This window comes from Salvelinus alpinus, chromosome 9 (assembly GCF_045679555.1).
Source record: "Salvelinus alpinus chromosome 9, SLU_Salpinus.1, whole genome shotgun sequence".
Lineage (NCBI taxonomy): Eukaryota > Metazoa > Chordata > Actinopteri > Salmoniformes > Salmonidae > Salvelinus > Salvelinus alpinus.
Window position 1 is genome coordinate 16,500,222 of NC_092094.1, and position 19,861 is coordinate 16,520,082.

General features: G+C 44.8%; 2 protein-coding genes across 2 annotated transcripts in view; one reads left to right on the forward strand and one right to left on the reverse strand.

The window, feature by feature from the left end:
- Positions 1 to 6,679: 6,679 nt before the first annotated feature.
- On the reverse strand, positions 6,680 to 8,962 carry LOC139584397 (zinc finger protein 658B-like). The gene is made up of 2 exons (XM_071416169.1): positions 8,836 to 8,962; positions 6,680 to 8,498 (listed from the first exon to the last, which is right to left on the reverse strand). Exon 2 carries the CDS (start codon positions 8,456 to 8,458, stop codon positions 6,824 to 6,826), a length of 1,635 nt encoding a protein of 544 aa, XP_071272270.1. The 5' UTR covers positions 8,459 to 8,498; positions 8,836 to 8,962; the 3' UTR covers positions 6,680 to 6,823.
- Positions 8,963 to 18,810: 9,848 nt separating this feature from the next.
- The window catches only part of LOC139584406 (AMP deaminase 3-like), a gene marked incomplete in the record, with an annotated part of 20,659 nt that continues 19,608 nt past the window's right edge, over positions 18,811 to 19,861 (forward strand). Inside the window, 1 exon segment of the mRNA XM_071416186.1 lies at positions 18,811 to 19,128.

The following is a 19,861-nucleotide window of genomic DNA, read 5'->3' on the forward strand; positions in this document are numbered from 1 at the left end:
GATGCACAATTAAGAGCATCCTGTCTTGCTGTATCACCGCCTGGTACAGCAACTGCACCGCCCGCAACCGCAGGGCTCTCCAGAGGGTGGTGCGGTCTGCCCAACGCATCACCCGAGGCCAACTATCTGCGCTTCAGGACACCTACAGCACCCGATGTCACAGGAAGGCCAAACAGATCATCAAGGACAACAACCACCCAAGCCACTGCCTGTTCACCCCGTTCACCGAGAGACTGAAAAACAGCTTATATCTCAAGGCCATCAGACTGGTAAATAGCCATCACCAGCACTTTAGAGGCTGCTGCCCTATATACATCAACTTGAAATCACTGGCCACTTTAATAATGGAACACTAATCACTTTAATAATGTTTAAATATTTAGCATTACTCATCTCACATGTATATACTGTATTCTATCCTATTCCACTGTATCCTAGTCTATGCCGCTCTGACATTGCTCGCCCAAATATTTATATATTCTTAATTCCATTCCTTTACTTGAGATTTGTGTGTATTGTGTGTATTGTTGTGAAATGTTTTGATATTACTGCACTGTTGGAGCTAGAAACACAAGCATTTCGCTACACCCACAATACTGGGTGTATTCTGCTAAACACGTGTATGTGACAAAAAAAAATGTTGATATGATTTGAGTTGTTGGTAGGGGTCTTTACGTTAACGTTATTGTGTTTTGATGTAAAGTTGTGGCCAAAAGTTTTGAGAATGACACAAATATTAATTTTCACAAAGTCTGCTGCCTCAGTTTGTATGATGGCAATTTGCATATACTCCAGAATGTTATGAAGAGTGATCAGATGAATTGCAATTAATTAATTTTGCCATGCAAATGAACTGAATCCCCCAAAAAACATTTCCACTGGATTTCAGCCCTGCCACAAAAGGACCAGCTGACATCATGTCAGGGATTCTCTCGTTAACACAGGTGTGAGTGTTGATGAGGACAAGGCTGGAGATCACTCTGTCATGCTGATTGAGTTCGAATAACAGACTGGAAGCTTCAAAAGGAGGGTGATGCTTGGAATCATTGTTCTTCCTCTGTCAACCATGGTTACCTGGAAGCAAACACGTGCCGGCATCATTGCTTTGCACAAAAAGGGCTTCACAGGCAAGGATATTGCCGCCAGTAAGATTGCACCTATATCAACCATTTATTGGATCATCAAGAACTTCAAGGAGAGCGGTTCAATTGTTGTGAAGAAGGCTTCAGGGCGCCCAAGAAAGTCCAGCAAGCGCCTGGACCGTCTCCTAAAGTTGATTCAGCTGCGGGATCGGGGCACCACCAGTACAGAGCTTGCTCAGGAATGGCAGCAGGCAGGTGTGAGTGCATCTGCACGCACAGTGAGGCGAAGACTTTTGGAGGATGGCCTGGTGTCAAGAAGGGCAGCAAAGAAGCCACTTCTCTCCAGGAAAAACATCAGGGACAGACTGATATTCTGCTAAAGGTACAGGGATTGGACTGCTGAGGACTGGGGTAAAGTAATTGTCTCTGATGAATCCCCTTTCCGATTGTTTGGGGCACCTGGAAAAAAGCTTGTCCAAGGTGAGCGCTCCCATCAGTCCTGTGTCATGCCAACAGTAAAGCATCCTGAGACCATTCATGTGTGGGGTTACTTCCCAGCCAAGGGAGTGGGCTCACTCCCAATTTTGCCTAAGAACACAGCCATGAATAAAGAATGGTACCAACACATCCTCCGAGAGCAACTTCTCCCAACCATCCAGGAATAGTTTGGTGACGAACAATGCCTTTTCCAGCATGATGGAGCACCTTGCCATAAGGCAAAAGTGATAACTAAGTGGCTCGGGGAACAAAACATCGATATTTTGGGTCCATGGCCAGGAAACTCCCCAGACCTTAATCCCATTGAGAACTTGTGGTTAATCCTCAAGAGGTGGGTGGACAAACAAAAACCCACAAATTCGGACAAACTCCAAGCATTGATTATGCAAGAATGGACTGCCATCAGTCAGGATGTGGCCCAGAAATTAATTGACAGCATGCCAGGGCGGATTGCAGAGGTCTTGAAAAAGAAGGGTCAACACTGTATTGACTCTTTGCATCAACTTCATGTAATTGTCAATAAAAGTCTTTGACACTTATGAAATGCTTGTAATTATACTTCAGTATTCCATAGTAACATCTGACAAAAATATCGAAAGAATTAATAAGGGTCCAGTAAACCAGACCAAAATGTTTTTCACTGTCAAGGAGAAGGGAGGGAGAGGGTCTGTCAAAATGTAATTAGTCAGGTGTTGGTCATAGCCCAGACAGTGAACAACACTTTAGCCAAATTAACTGAGAGGTATACTACAAAATAGGACCAATGAGTTAACCAGCTAACTTTGACCAGTACAATGAGTTGAGAGGGCTTTCACATTATCACAGGTAAGTCAAGGTTTCACCAACATCCACATACTGATGAATAGGTATAGACATGTATAAGTCATTCACTAAATACCTGCAGTGAACGCTATGGCTTTCAATGGAACCTCCTCTGGCAACTACACAAAACCACATGTTTAGATACAGTACTATGTGGTAACCACACTCTTCAAGAGAAAACAAGTCACAAAGACAGAACTACTTAACGGAAAAGAGCTTCCATCTCTCCAGGAGCTTCTATCTCAAACTGTTGAACAGCCATCGTCCCATTACATTTACATTTAAGTCATTTAGCAGACGCTCTTATCCAGAGCGACTTACAAATTGGTGCATTCACCTTATGATATCCAGTGGAACAACCACTTTACAATAGTGCATCTAACTCTTTTAAGGGGGAGGGGGGGGTTAGGAGGATTACTTTATCCTATCCTAGGTATTCCTTAAAGAGGTGGGGTTTCAGGTGTCTCCGGAAGGTGGTGATTGACTCCGCTGACCTGGCGTCGTGAGGGAGTTTGTTCCACCATTGGGGTGCCAGAGCAGCGAACAGTTTTGACTGTTCTCCTGTAGTAAGAGACAATGGTAGACTCACTCACAGAACATACACACGCACACTCGCACGCACACACACACACACTATTTTACTCAGAGTTGGGGAGTAATCAGATGACAAAAAAACAGTAGGTGTAATCAACTATATTACCAGCAAAAATATTGTCATCAGATAACAGATACTTTTGAAAAACTAGATTACTTCTTGGATTACTTTTAAATTCAGAAATATTCAGGACGTTTGCAAAAAAATACATTATGACACCTTTCTGTTTTCTCAATGACATTCAATTCAGCATTGAAAAACAGTTGCAAGTTTAAGTTTGTTCCACCTAAGCAAGTCTGACCATAGGTCAGAGACCACTATGACACACCAAAAGCGTTTGATGGATCCTTTTTGGTTGCCTACTGAGGGGAAAGGAATCCAAAAGTAACTGAAAGTAATCATTACGTTATAGAGTTTGGATAAGGTAACTAGTAACTAATTACATTTAGAAGTAACCTACCCAACCCTGTCTGTACTCAGATACACTCCCACACAAGCATTCGCCCATACTCACAAACACACACACAGTAAAAGCTGCTGTCGCATGAACATAGGGACATCAAACACGGGACTGTTTATTTTTTACTGTTTTTCACACTATGTATTAATGTACTGTATTCTTCCCATAACTAATTTTAATATATTTACAACTGTATATTGCAACTGTACAACTGTATATTGCATTTTGTTACACTGTTTATATACTGGATTCTTGAAAGCACACTGTACAATAAAAATAAATACTATGAATGAAATGTACAGATATTACCATTGGAGGCTGGTGGGAGGAGCTATAGGAGGACGGGCTCATTGTAATGGCTGGAATGGAATAAATGGAAAGTATCAAACAGATGAAACATTTGGAAACCCCACGTTTGACTCCGTTCCATTGACCCTCTATAACATCTGCTATGTCTGCAACTGTGTATGCAACCAATACACTTTGATTTGACTGTTCCCAAGCCACCGTACAATGTTACATACAGAAGGCATGTTTAGGCAATGCCTTGTGAATTCAAAGCTTACACACACCACAGAAGCCATTCACTTCATCAGTAAATATTCCCATCATTCTGGTGATGGGACTCTAATTTGACCGTCTTCCTAATTGTATGGGCTACCTTTCTCACATTGTGGGTCGTATAGCCTATTCACAATGGGAGAAGTAAATGCATGACAGCAAAATAATACGCCCAAGAAACAACATTGGAATGTACAGTGCCTTATCGCACTTTTCCCTACTAAAGTGAACCCTCAAGGGAGGAATTAACTTTATTGGGAATGTATTGGGCCCAAGAGATATTTGTTTGGGGATTTACTCTAGGCTTAGCTTCGACTTGCACCATGAAACCAATACAAACAGTAACTCAAATACCAGGTGAAAAACAATAGCTAGAATTGAATATACAGTAAGCTAACCAACATACTGTAGCTGCACATTGCCTGAATGAACATCAGTCATTTAGTATAATCTATAACTTAGAGTTGTCAATAATGTAAGTTAATGGACAGTATACACGACATTGTAATGACAGAGAGATGTGAACCAAGTATTTAACCCATATTTTCTTGGCATCAAGTTATCACTAATTGCATTAAAGCAGAAGATGACCTCTGTACTTTAGATGGGAGAAACACCAGCAACGATCTTCTCCTTGCTGTTGGCGCATCATCCAACAAATGTGCAACAGAATTAATTGAAGAGCAAGGAAAAAAAAAAAACATGTTCCATTCAAAGCTGTTTACAGACCATATCACAAGATCAGAGCAGCAACACTTTCTCATAACACAAAAGTAGCACTTACAGTACAAGCAGTCTTCCCTGTATGCTTCCAGAATCAGTGCCTACCTGCTCCGGAGCCCGAATGTGATTAGAGCGGTAATGACACTGAGTCTCAGCCTGTAAGTGCACAGCTGAGCACCACACAGAGCGAGCAGGCCAAAACGTAGACCCCGAGGATGTAAGTGAAGGAGGATTACATTTCATTCAAAGCGGACACATTCCTGTCTCCCTCTGATTGATACCCGAAGTACAGTACAGTAAGAGGGAGGAATTTACCTGGACAAAGACATGGAACACAGACTAGTTACTGAGGTATGCTCACCTTGCCTGGGTGTACAGTAGTACAGTACAAGACAGGGGTTTACATTAGAAACATTGAATACACTGATGTTCTCTCCGTTATGTTAGCCATGTCTTGTGTGAAGTGGATATGATTCAGCAATAACATAATTAGAACATACCTTGTCTTGATAAAATTTACCCAAACATAGAAATTGAACTCATAGTGTGGTCTCTACTAGTGCATCGTCTCTAAATACTAATACAGTTGCAGCAAAGAAAAATAACACAGAGCAGAATTTTTGGGGGGAATACATGTATTCAAATGGTAAAAATAAACGGTGAACAGAGCTAAGCTAGTTTAAGCCATGCTACAGAGGGATGTTTGAGATTATACAAGGCATATTCAGGATTATTTTGTTCTTATTTTACAAAGCAATATACACGAAGTGGCCAGTAGGTACACCAACCCGTTCACGAAAATGGTTTGCTCCTACAGTGAGTCACGTGGACTTCTATATAAAGCAGGCAGACAGGCATCGAGGCATTCAGTTACTGTTCAATTGAATGTTATAATGGGCAAAACGAGTGACCTAAGCAGCTTTGAGCGTGGTATGATTGTCGGTGCCAGGCGTGCCGGTTCCAGTATCTCAGAAACACATGGTTTCCTGGGCTTTTCACGCACGACAGTGCCCAGGGTTTACCGAGAATGGTGCGACAAACAAAAAACATCCAGTCAGCGCCAGTTCTGTGGGCAAAAACAGTTCATTGATAAGAGGTCGAAGGAGAATGGCAAGAATCGTGTAAGCTAACAGGTGGGTCACAAACAGGCAAATAACAGCGCAGTACAACAGTGGTATGCAGAACGGCATCTCGTGAACGCACAACTCTTTGGTCCTTGTCACGGATGGGCTATTACAGCTATTATCAGCTAAAAACAAGAAGAAGCGGCTCCAGTGGGCACGCGATCACCAACATTGGGCAATTGAGGAGTGGAAAAAAGTTGCCTGGTCCGACAAATCCCGGTTCCTGTTGCGTCATGTGGTTGCATCAGTCAGAATTTGGCGTAAGCAGCATGAGTCCATGGCCCCATCCCGCCTGGTGTCAACGGTACAGGCTGGTGGCAGTGGTGTAATGGTGTGGGGAATGTTTTCCTGGCACACGTTAAGTCCCTTGATACCAATTGAGCAACATTTCATGCCTGAAGAATTATATTCTGGAAGCAAAGGGGGGTCTGACGCGGTACTAGATGGGTGTTCCTAATAAGCTGGCCACTGAGTGTATATACAGTATAGCATATTGACAGAAATAATGTAGCTGTATATTCTTTCGAAGTAGTTTTTGAGAATGTACATATCAAGGCATTGAATAAAGCTGGAGGTTTCTCTGCTACAGTGTTATGATAATATCCAGATGCTTGGGTTAGTTCTACCCTCTAGGGTTAATTTTGGACACCACATGTTTACATTTCAAATCAATCATTCTTCACTGAAAGTTACTCATACAGTACTACAAGTATCCCCATCACACAATATGGCCCAGTCAAAGTAGGCTACATAGAGCATGTCATCTACTTTGTTGCATACAGATTATAAATGGATAAAGAAAATGTAATGCAAGTTCAATGCAAAATAAGTCACCACCTTTATTTGATGTATTATTAGACTAGTTTGGCATAGAGCACAATGTATCATAGGCATAATATTACAAACAAGGAGCCCCACAATAACATGCTGTGGAAAGTTCAGTTTGTGGTGAAATGAATCACTGGCATATTTTCTTGTGTTGCTTTAAATTCCAAGCACGATTGAAACTCTTCCCACAATTAGAGCAGAGGTAAGGTTTCTCTCCAGTGTGTAGTCGGATGTGTGCTCTTAAATGTCCTGGCAGAAAGAAACTCTTGTCACAGTAAGTACATGTGTGCCGTCGTTCCCCCTTGTGAAATAGCAGGTGCATTCTGAGTCCCTGAGCGTGATGGTATCCCTTCCCACAATCAGGGCATTTATGTGGTTTCTCTCCTGTGTGAATGCGCATGTGAAGCCGTAATGTCTTTGCGATGTTGAATGTCTTGCCACACTCCTTACAAGAGAATGACCTCTCTCCTGTGTGGGTTAACATATGAACCTTCAAGGAGCTGGCCTGCGTAAATGTTTTACTGCACTCTTTGCAAGAGAACGGCGTCTCCCCTGTGTGAGTACGGCGGTGTATTCTCAAACCTCCGATCTGTTTGAATTTTTTACCACACTCCTCACAAGTGTGGGACTTAACATTGGAATGAACTTGTTTATGTCTGGCCAGTTGGGTGAGGTTAAGAAAGCTTTTTCCACACTCCTCACAGAGGCATGATTTTTCTGGTTTGGGCCTGTGTGTGTACTGGTGCCTCTGAAGACCATCCAGAAGGCCAAAGCTCTTCCCACACTCCTCACAAGAATGCGGTTTGATACCAGTATGGTTTGACTGATGCTCTTGCAATATGGACAGTGTGGAGAAGCTTCGCCCACATTCAGGGCAGGGGAAGGCTGTTCTGTGTACTTGCTTCTGATGCTTTCGCAGACGGTACTCTGAGACAAAACTTTTCCCACATTCAGAGCAAGGCAATGCTTTTTCCTCTCCATGCGCTGCTGACATATGCATTTTCAAGTTGTAGAGGAGTGTGTAGCTCTTCCCACACTGAGAGCAGATATGAGGACCCTCGTGGACTTTCATATGTTCTTTAAGGAACTTCAGCACACTGTAGCTCTTTCCACAGTCGTGGCAGGTGTGCAGCTTCTCCCCTTGGTGATTTAACTGATGATTCTTTAAGCTCTCTGGTCGTGTAAAACTCTTCCCGCAGGCGGTGCAAACATGTGGTCTTTCCCCGCTATGTGTTGTCATGTGCCTTTTTAAGCGAGATGCTGAACAGAATTTCCTATTGCACTCTGTGCAACCGTGATTCTTCTCACTGTGCGTTGTCAGGTGCTTCCTTAGGCACGGTGCAGATCGGAAGCTCTTTTCGCATTTCGTGCAACAGTATGTTCTGTCAGCATCATGCATTGTTAGGTGCTGCTTTAAGAGTGATGCATAAGGGAAGCTCTTCTCACAAGTTATGCAATAGTGTAGGGTTTTATCAGTGTGAATAATCTGGTGCTTTTTCAAATGTAAGGCGGTACGGAAGCTCTTGTCACACTGGGTACAAGAGAAAGACTCTGAATCAGACTCAGAATCCTCCTGGGATGAATCCGAACTGTCTGCTTGGTTTGCTGGCTGATCACTTAGATTCTCTTCTTCCAGTGTGTTCATCTGTTGAGTGTACTCAATGCGCACCTCATCTATTTCAATCTTTATTTCAGGTGAATCAATGTTATTTGCCTTGTTCTCTGGATCATTGCGGCTTTGGTGTTCATTAATCAAGTTCTCCATCTTGATAGACGGAGGGAAGGGGTGCAGTCTAATTTTCTGTCTGGGGAAAGTGACAGAAAATAATGTGTGAAGAGAATATAATATAAAAAGGCATGGCTAATGCAAACAAGACCTCACTTGACACAGACGTTCAATGTTTCATGGTGTTGTGGATGTGGACGACCACAGATTTCAAAGCAAAAAGTGTACGAACTAAACCAAACGTGAACGTTTGCTGACTAGCTAGCCAACCAGCCAGCTAGTTGGCTAGTTTGATTGCCTGCAGTGCTCATACCGAATGGAAACACAAGATTGTTGGTTTAGCTATATGACTCAACCAGATTGCACAACACGAAAACACACAAAACTACTGCTAACACCTAGAAAAGTCAAAATACCTGTAGCTATGTTCGTTTTTGGACAAAAACAACGGCGCAAAAATCAGCGTCTCGTCAGCAACACTAAAAAAGTACTTCCTGGTCACGGCATTTTCGTAAATTTTCGAAATAAAAGTCCCCCACGTAATAGTAGAAAAGTGTAATGAACCTGTCTTTATTTATGATGTCTAAAAAAATTATTGTCTAAACATTAACAACAAAGTACTTCCGGGTCACGGCTTTGTGAAATCTTTCAGAATAAGAGTCCTGTCTTGTGCACTTTGTACATTAATAATTAGGGCAAAAATGATGGAAAATGTGCACAATTATTAATATATTGTATAATAGTTATTATACAAATAATTGTAAAAAGATTTTCCAAAATATATTACACGATTAAAAAATATATTTGGTCAGCAATGTTTTTTGGTCCGTGTACTCCTATGATTTATTGGACTGTACACACACACACACACACACACACACACACACACACACACACACACACACACACACACACACACACACACACACACACATATATGGTTACATTTAAATATATATATATATTAATGTAACCATATATATGTGTGTGTGTGTGTGTGTGTGTGTGTGTGTGTGTGTGTGTGTGTGTGTGTGTGTGTGTGTGTGTACAGTCCAATAAATTATAGGAGTACACGGACAAAAAAACATTGCTGAGTAAATAGGAGTAAATTTAAATATATATATATATATTTAAATGTAACCTTTATTTTGCAGTAAAAGGGGGTCCATTCAGCTAAGGAGCAGCTTTAGTTTCCAAATTCACAGATATTACACCCCAGCATTGTCGCTGCTCATTTTGAGGCCCTTAAAAAGGAGTCAATCAGTTTGTTTTGCATGGCCTGGTGCCCCGGGTGGGTGGTGATTTTACTTAAGGGCCAATGGAATGGTCTAAAATGTGCAAACTCTGCCCATTCGTTGCATGCAAAACATACATATTGGACCGTACACAATTTCCTGTACATTGTGTCACAGTAAAAGAGGTGTCCATTCAACTCATGAGCACCTCTAGTTTCCAAATCCACAGAGTGTACAGGTGCTCCTAAGTAGAATGGACCCCCCTTTTACTGTGATATAATATACAGAAAATTGTTTACGGTGTAATATCTATGTACAACATTAAAAAACGATTGGATTTCAGCTGATTGCCAAAACTTTAAGGGCCACAAAATTAGCAGTGACGATGATTGTGGTGTAATTCTGTGGATTTGGAAACTAGAGGTGCTCCTGAGTAGAATGGACTCCCATTTACTGCGATGCAAATTACAGGGAATTGTATACAGTGCAATATGAATGACAGAACATTGTGTACAGTGTAATATGAATGACATAACATTGTGTACAGTGTAATATGAATGACAGAACATTGTGTACAGTGTAATATGAATGGGCTAAATAACAACAGGATTTAAATGTGTGTTCTAAAGTTGATTATTATAATTATAAAATTAGTAGTAGTAGTAGTGCTATTACTATTATTGATAATAGTAGCATTTAAACAATGTTTTGTTATTTGTATTGCTGTTGTTATCATCATAACCATTCATCTCAATGCTTCTCGCTAGGTCTTGCTTATTCTTGCTGGCGTCTCAAACGTTCACTTACGTGGAGCAAAACACAGCATGCTTCATAAAGTCGGCTTCCTTTAACGACGAAAAGAAACAGTGGATACTTTGGCGCCATCTGATGTACAGGAGGCGCAAGCAGGAGTTATCAACCTGGGCCCGGTTTCCCAAAAGCATTTTAAGACTAAATTCATCTTCAGAACCTTCGTAGGAGGATCCATCGTTAAATCTCCAATCTTTTTCTTCCTAAACACTTGAAAACGCTCGTAATCTAACTCCTGCCTCAGACCACTCGTAGAACAGCTAAATGCGTCGTTGGATGCTGTTTTGTCCTCCCGCCTCACTGGAGATATCCTCTAAGCATAAAATGACATGGTTTATCTGCCTCTCCGAGACCACCAATAACTACAGAACAAAGTTGACTACAAATAAAAGTTGCCAATGTCTTTGCACTTGATACAAACAATGCTTCAAATTAAAACCGAGATGACTGCATTGAAATGTAAATTGCCTACATTATGCTATAGGCCTGTTTCATTCAAATTGAAATATATTTCATGTTCACTCAATTGAGTTCTATTTTGCAACTTGTATGCTACTGTCTGTAATTAAGAGATAATGTCCAGGAAGCCGGTGTTTAGAGGATATATTGGCGCAGGTGTTGTTAGGCCCAAGATCATTACTAATAGAAAGGCAATCCAAATTCTGATTATAGCTAGTTTTGATAGTGCAGCTACAGTTTGACTGACATTGTGAAATCTCCAATTAGAATAAAGTGTTGTTGTTTTCCCCCCCCCACGCACTACATGCAGTTGAGAGGTCTATAGTTGGCTGAGAATAAACATTCACCTAAACGCTTGCTCATAGCGCATATTTTCAAGCAACAAACATTGAAAATATAAGACAGTGCTCTTTTTTTCCCCTTGCCTTTCCGTACCTGAGAGTCCACAATTCACTATCAGCTCTGACACCCAGGATCACCCTCCTGCTCAGGTTAGACATTCTCTGTCCGATGATGGCTTGCAGACCTTCTGACCTTCTGGTACCTACCCCAACTGTCAGCCCAGCATCTGACCTTCTGGTACCTACCCCAACTGTCAACCTAGTGTCGGACCTTCTGGTACCTACCCCAACTGCCAGACCAGTATCTGACCTTCTGGTACCTACCCCAACTGTCAACCTAGTGTCGGACCTTCTGGTACCTACCCCAACTGTCAACCTAGTGTCGGACCTTCTGGTACCTACCCCAGCTGTCAACCTAGTATCTGACCTTCTGGTACCTACCCCAACTGTCAGCCAAGTATCTGACCTTCTGGTACCTACCCCAACTGCCAGACCAGTATCTGACCTTCTGGTACCTACCCCAACTGCCAGACCAGTATCTGACCTTCTGGTACCTACCCCAACTGTCAACCTAGTGTCGGACCTTCTGGTACCTACCACAACTGCCAGACCAGTATCTGACCTTCTGGTACCTACCCCAACTGTCAGCCCAGCATCTGACCTTCTGGTACCTACCCCAACTGTCAGCCCAGTATCTGACCTTCTGGTACCTACCCCAACTGCCAGACCAGTATCTGACCTTCTGGTACCTACCCCAACTGTCAACCTAGTGTCGGACCTTCTGGTACCTACCCCAGCTGTCAACCTAGTATCTGACCTTCTGGTACCTACCCCAGCTGTCAACCTAGCATCTGACCTTCTGGTACCTACCCCAACTGTCAGCCCAGCATCTGACCTTCTGGTACCTACCCCAACTGTCAGCCCAGTATCTGACCTTCTGGTACCTACCCCAACTGCCAGACCAGTATCTGACCTTCTGGTACCTACCCCAACTGTCAACCTAGTGTCGGACCTTCTGGTACCTACCCCAACTGCCAGACCAGTATCTGACCTTCTGGTACCTACCCCAGCTGTCAACCTAGCATCTGACCTTCTGGTACCTACCCCAACTGTCAACCTAGTGTCGGACCTTCTGGTACCTACCCCAACTGTCAGCCCAGCATCTGACCTTCTGGTACCTACCCCAACTGTCAACCTAGTGTCGGACCTTCTGGTACCTACCCCAACTGTCAGCCCAGTATCTGACCTTCTGGTACCTACCCCAACTGTCAACCTAGTGTCGGACCTTCTGGTACCTACCCCAACTGTCAACCTAGTGTCGGACCTTCTGGTACCTACCCCAACTGTCAACCTAGTGTCGGACCTTCTGGTACCTACCCCAACTGTAAACCTAGTGTCGGACCTTCTGATACCTACCCCAACTGTCAGCCTAGTGTCGGACCTTCTGGTACCTACCCCAACTGTCAGCCCAGCATCTGACCTTCTGGTACCTACCCCAACTGTCAACCTAGTGTCGGACCTTCTGGTACCTACCCCAACTGTCAACCTAGTGTCGGACCTTCTGGTACCTACCCCAGCTGTCAGCCCAGTATCTGACCTTCTGGTACCTACCCCAACTGTCAACCTAGAGTCGGACCTTCTGGTACCTACCCCAACTGTCAGCCCAGCATCTGACCTTCTGGTACCTACCCCAACTGTCAGCCCAGCATCTGACCTTCTGGTACCTACCCCAACTGTCAGCCCAGCATCTGACCTTCTGGTACCTACCCCAACTGCCAGACCAGCATCTGACCTTCTGGTACCTACCCCAACTGTCAACCTAGTGTCGGACCTTCTGGTACCTACCCCAACTGTCAACCTAGTGTCGGACCTTCTGGTACCTACCCCAACTGTCAGCCCAGCATCTGACCTTCTGGTACCTACCCCAACTGTCAGCCCAGCATCTGACCTTCTGGACCTACCCCAACTGTCAGCCCAGCATCTGACCTTCTGGTACCTACCCCTACTGTCAGCCCAGCATCTGACCTTCTGGTACCTACCCCAACTGCCAGACCAGTATCTGACCTTCTGGTACCTACCCCAACTGTCAACCTAGTGTCGGACCTTCTGGTACCTACCCCAACTGCCAGACCAGTATCTGACCTTCTGGTACCTACCCCAACTGTCAACCCAGTATCTGACCTTCTGGTACCTACCCCAACTGTCAACCTAGTGTCGGACCTTCTGGTACCTACCCCAACTGTCAGCCCAGTATCTGACCTTCTGGTACCTACCCCAACTGTCAGCCCAGTATCTGACCTTCTGGTACCTACCCCAACTGTCAACCTAGTGTCGGACCTTCTGGTACCTACCCCAACTGTCAACCTAGTGTCGGACCTTCTGGTACCTACCCCAACTGTCAACCTAGTGTCGGACCTTCTGGTACCTACCCCAACTGTCAGCCCAGCATCTGACCTTCTGGTACCTACCCCAACTGTCAGCCCAGCATCTGACCTTCTGGACCTACCCCAACTGTCAGCCCAGCATCTGACCTTCTGGTACCTACCCCTACTGTCAGCCCAGCATCTGACCTTCTGGTACCTACCCCAACTGCCAGACCAGTATCTGACCTTCTGGTACCTACCCCAACTGTCAACCTAGTGTCGGACCTTCTGGTACCTACCCCAACTGCCAGACCAGTATCTGACCTTCTGGTACCTACCCCAACTGTCAACCCAGTATCTGACCTTCTGGTACCTACCCCAACTGTCAACCTAGTGTCGGACCTTCTGGTACCTACCCCAACTGTCAGCCCAGTATCTGACCTTCTGGTACCTACCCCAACTGTCAGCCCAGTATCTGACCTTCTGGTACCTACCCCAACTGTCAACCTAGTGTCGGACCTTCTGGTACCTACCCCAACTGTCAACCCAGTATCTGACCTTCTGGTACCTACCCCAACTGTCAACCTAGTGTCAGACCTTCTGGTACCTACCCCAACTGTCAACCTAGTATCTGACCTTCTGGTACCTACCCCAACTGTCAGCCCAGTATCTGACCTTCTGGTACCTACCCCAACTGTCAACCTAGTGTCGGACCTTCTGGTACCTACCCCAACTGCCAGACCAGTATCTGACCTTCTGGTACCTACCCCAACTGCCAGACCAGTATCTGACCTTCTGGAACCCACCCCAACTGTCAACCTAGTGTCGGACCTTCTGGTACCTACCCCAACTGCCAGACCAGTATCTGACCTTCTGGTACCTACCCCAACTGTCAACCCAGTATCTGACCTTCTGGTACCTACCCCAACTGTCAACCTAGTGTCGGACCTTCTGGTACCTACCCCAACTGTCAGCCCAGTATCTGACCTTCTGGTACCTACCCCAACTGTCAGCCCAGTATCTGACCTTCTGGTACCTACCCCAACTGTCAACCTAGTGTCGGACCTTCTGGTACCTACCCCAACTGTCAACCCAGTATCTGACCTTCTGGTACCTACCCCAACTGTCAACCTAGTGTCAGACCTTCTGGTACCTACCCCAACTGTCAACCTAGTATCTGACCTTCTGGTACCTACCCCAACTGTCAGCCCAGTATCTGACCTTCTGGTACCTACCCCAACTGTCAACCTAGTGTCGGACCTTCTGGTACCTACCCCAACTGCCAGACCAGTATCTGACCTTCTGGTACCTACCCCAACTGCCAGACCAGTATCTGACCTTCTGGTACCTACCCCAACTGTCAACCCAGTATCTGACCTTCTGGTACCTACCCCAACTGTCAACCCAGTATCTGACCTTCTGGTACCTACCCCAACTGTCAACCTAGTGTCGGACCTTCTGGTACCTACCCCAACTGTCAGCCCAGTATCTGACCTTCTGGTACCTACCCCAACTGTCAGCCCAGTATCTGACCTTCTGGTACCTACCCCAACTGTCAACCTAGTGTCGGACCTTCTGGTACCTACCCCAACTGTCAACCCAGTATCTGACCTTCTGGTACCTACCCCAACTGTCAACCTAGTGTCAGACCTTCTGGTACCTACCCCAACTGTCAACCTAGTATCTGACCTTCTGGTACCTACCCCAACTGTCAGCCCAGTATCTGACCTTCTGGTACCTACCCCAACTGTCAACCTAGTGTCGGACCTTCTGGTACCTACCCCAACTGTCAACCTAGTGTCGTACCTTCTGGTACCTACCCCAACTGTCAACCTAGTATCTGACCTTCTGGTACCTACCCCAACTGTCAGCCCAGCATCTGACCTTCTGGTACCTACCCCAACTGTCAGCCCAGCATCTGACCTTCTGGTACCTACCCCAACTGCCAGACCAGTATCTGACCTTCTGGTACCTACCCCAACTGCCAGACCAGTATCTGACCTTCTGGTACCTACCCCAACTGCCAGACCAGTATCTGACCTTCTGGTACCTACCCCAACTGCCAGACCAGTATCTGACCTTCTGGTACCTACCCCAACTGCCAGACCAGTATCTGACCTTCTGGTACCTACCCAAACTGTCAACCTAGTATCTGACCTTCTGGTACCTACCCCAACTGTCAACCCAGTATCTGACCTTCTGGTACCTACCCCAACTGTCAACCTAGTATCTGACCTTCTGATACCTACCCCAACTGTCAGCCCAGTATCTGACCTTCTGGTACCTACCCCAACTGTCAACCCAGTATCTGACCTTCTGGTACCTACCCCAACTGTCAACCTAGTGTCAGACCTTCTGGTACCTACCCCAACTGTCAACCTAGTGTCAGACCTTCTGGTACCTACCCCAACTGTCAACCTAGTATCTGACCTTCTGGTACCTACCCCAACTGTCAACCTAGTATCTGACCTTCTGGTACCTACCCCAACTGTCAACCTAGTATCTGACCTTCTGGTACCTACCCCAACTGTCAACCTAGTGTCGGACCTTCTGATACCTGCCCCGCCTGCCTCTCCGGTTCCTTCCATCCGAGGGCCTTGTCCACCTGTAGCCAGGCCTGCCAATGCCATATCAGGAAGGTGTGTGTCGGAGAGATCTAGTTCTTACAAATACGACCAGCAGCTACCAGAGCTAATGGACGTCAGACAGGTCATATTACCGTCTGAGCCCTTGATCTTCAGAAGCACCGAGACGTTGTTCCTGTGTAGCCCACCCAGCTAATGTAGCCGGAGATGACGGATGTCACCGCCTGCCCAGATCTACATCCAGCCATACAGGTAGCACAGGCCACTCTGCTATACTGACCATTAGGAGAGCAGTGCAGGTGGGCGAGAGGTGCCCCTCTCACAACCTCTTGGTCCCATTGGCAGAGTGGACTCTTATCAGACAGTGGCACATGCCCGCCTCCCGTGCCAAGGCTGAGCAGGAATGGGAGAATAGCCGACGAGAGTGCAGGAAGGAGGGATAGTCCATTCACCTGGTTGAATTCTTCACCAGTCAACCCCAAACCACAGAGGCAGGTGACAGATTTGATCCAGCTCCTACTGATCCAGGTCGTTGTGCAGGAGCAGCAGCTACTGTTGGAAATACTGTTGGATCAGATTCTTCCCATGAGACCCAACAGGAGCCACAAGTACTCTTCTCCCTGGGGTGGGTAGCTTCTCTGAGGGTCTTCTCTTCCTGAAGATGGTCAACTTTAACCCTTGAGGGAGAACGCCACCCTGGAGTATCCAGAGTATCCATTAATCCATTTGATATTCTAGTTAGGCCAATGTTAACTTCCACTCTGCCTGTGCCAATGAATGCTTTTCTAATAAAGCTTTCTTACAGTTAAACATGTGGTGTCAGTTTATGTTAGAATAGAACAATATAGAACCCATTTAACAATAATAGAACACATTTGTCTTCATTGGATTTGTTGAATCAAATGTTTTTGCATGTGACAGGTTGATGCTGAATATATTACAACAGAAAGTAACATTTAAATCACACTCAGAAGCTCCTCTACTTCATTTATGACTAGACTATGAGGTACAGTAAGTAGCATGTGCCAGATCTTTGTACTGACCAAAGAGAGATATTGAGAAGGAGTGAGATCTGACTGGACTAAGAAAAGATCCAATTCAAATTCTTATTACCCTGGAGGAGGCACATCTGACACACCATAGTCTCACATTTCCCCACAACAATTTGTACTACAGTTTTTGAAATTAGCTCCGTTAGGACCTATCCCTGCTGTAACAACACATTATATCCCACAGGGGGCACTAAAGGTATGGACAGGAGGTTGAGGTTGGAAAGCAGGGAGGAGCAGACTGCAGTGCACACATAGTATCAGAACACTTTGTACCTTGAACACCATCTGAACTTCCTCACATCCTCAATTATTTAAATTGAAGAAAATCTAATACCCGCTCTGCCATGGTCATCTTCAGGCTGATATGGTTTCAAATGACAATTACAGTAAAGGTAACAGGAGGAAATGATGCTCTGACGAATGAAGGACTTCAATTGGTCGTAAGGACAGTACGTTAATAGATGATGATCCCTTGGGTTTTCACAGTCCATCATGATAAATACTTTTTTTTGGCAACTTACGTATTGTTGTCTGAGGTCCACTATGAAACATATTTGCTCCACCAAAGCTCTGAGCTTATGAACATTGTCGAGGTATCGCTCAAGTTTATAACCTCTCCTTCAACGTGAGCAAGACGAAGGAGCTGATCGTGGACTACAGGAAAGGGAGGGCCGAACAGGTCCCCATTAACATCGATGGGGCTGAAGTGGAGCAGGTCGAGAGTTTTAAGTTCCTTGGTGTCCACATCACCAAAAAAACTATCACGGTCCAAACACACCAAGACAGTCGTGGAGAGGGCACAACAACACCTTTTCCCCCTCAGGAGACTAAAAAGATTTGGCATGGGTCCGCAGATCCTCAAAAAGTTCTACAGCTGGACCATCGAGAGCATCCTGACTGGTTGCATCACCGCCTGGTATGGCAACTACTCTGCATCTCACCGTAAGGCACTACAAAGGGTAGTGCGTACGGCCAAGACTGCTCTCTCTGCTACCGCATGGCAAGCAGTACCGGAGCACCAGGTCTAGGACCAAAAGGCTCCTTAACAGCTTCTACCCCCAAGCCATAAAACTGCTAAACAATTAATCAAATGGCCATCCGGACTATTTACTTTGACCCCCCCCCCCTTTTGTTTTTACACTGCTATTATCTATGCATAGTCACTTTGCACGTACCTACATGTACAAATTACCTTGACTAACCTGTACCTCTATAGAGCCTCATTACTGTTATTTTCTGTGTTACTTTTTATAAAAATGTTTACTTTAGTTTATTCAGTAAATATTTTCTTAATTCTATTTCTTGAACTGCATTGTGGGTTAAGAGCTAGTAAGTAAGCATTTCACAGTAAGGTTGTTGTATTGTTGTTGTATTCGGGACGTGACAAATAGAATGTGATTTGACTGGATACCAAATGTCTGTAGACATGTATATGTAAATTCAGTCATGCATTGCACCCAGTTCCTCTCTAAAGATGTGCATGAGGAAGTTATGACCAATCAATTTGTGGTGTATAAATAGCTTCAGAACTGGCTCAAGAAAGACAAAAAAAAGAGAGAGAAAAAAAGCATATAAGGAAGTTGGCTTACGGACATTGAAACACTTTCCATCATACTCTCAGGAAAGTTAGGTTTAGTTGGGCTACATGTAGTCAAAAGTGTATCACTTTTATTGAAACATAACTTTTGTTATTTTACAGTTTCACTTCATGGTGCAATTATTTGCATAAACTGGTTATTTTCGTTTCCCAGCCGGCAGTGAAGGGATTAACTAGCTGTGCGCCTGCTCATTTTGCTTGCACGCACACATCCGTCTAAAGCAGCTGAGAGAGAGGTGTTCTCCACTGTTTAACAACACAGACCAGGTAAGAGCAGCTTCAAACCTAACACACTTGCATATAAATACATACACCTTTGTATGTGCATACCTACTGTACCTACAGTACATTCAGAAAGTATTCGTACCCCTTGACTTTGTGTTGTGTTACAGCCAGAATTTAAAATTGATTAAATACAATTATAACGACAGAAGGTGAGACCCAGATGCAGATGGTTTGAGCTCTGATATTTATTATAGTCCAAGGGGCAGGCAAAAGGCAGGTCGGGGACAGGCAAGAGTTCAGAACCAGGTCAGAGTCCAAAACGGTACAGAGCAGTAGACAGGCTCGAGGTCAGGGGCAGGCAGAATGGTCAGGCAGCCAGGCACAGAGTCAGGATGGGCAAGGGTCAGAACCAGGAGGAAGAGAAAAACAGAGACTGGGAAAAACAGGAGCTAGGAGAAAAACGCTGGTTGACTTGGCAAACAAGACGAACTGGCACAGACAAACAGAAAACAAAGGTATAAATACACAGGGGATAATGGCGAAGATGGGCGACACCTGGAGGGGGTTGGAGACAAGCACAAGGACAGGTGAAACAGATCAGGGTGTGACAATAATTTTGTTTTCAGAATTATTTGCTAATTTATTGAGAATGAAATACAGATACAGTGGGGAGAACAAGTATTTGATACACTGCCGATTTTGCAGGTTTTCCTACTTACAAAGCATGTAGAGGTCTGTCATTTTTATCATAGGTACACTTCAACTGTGAGACGGA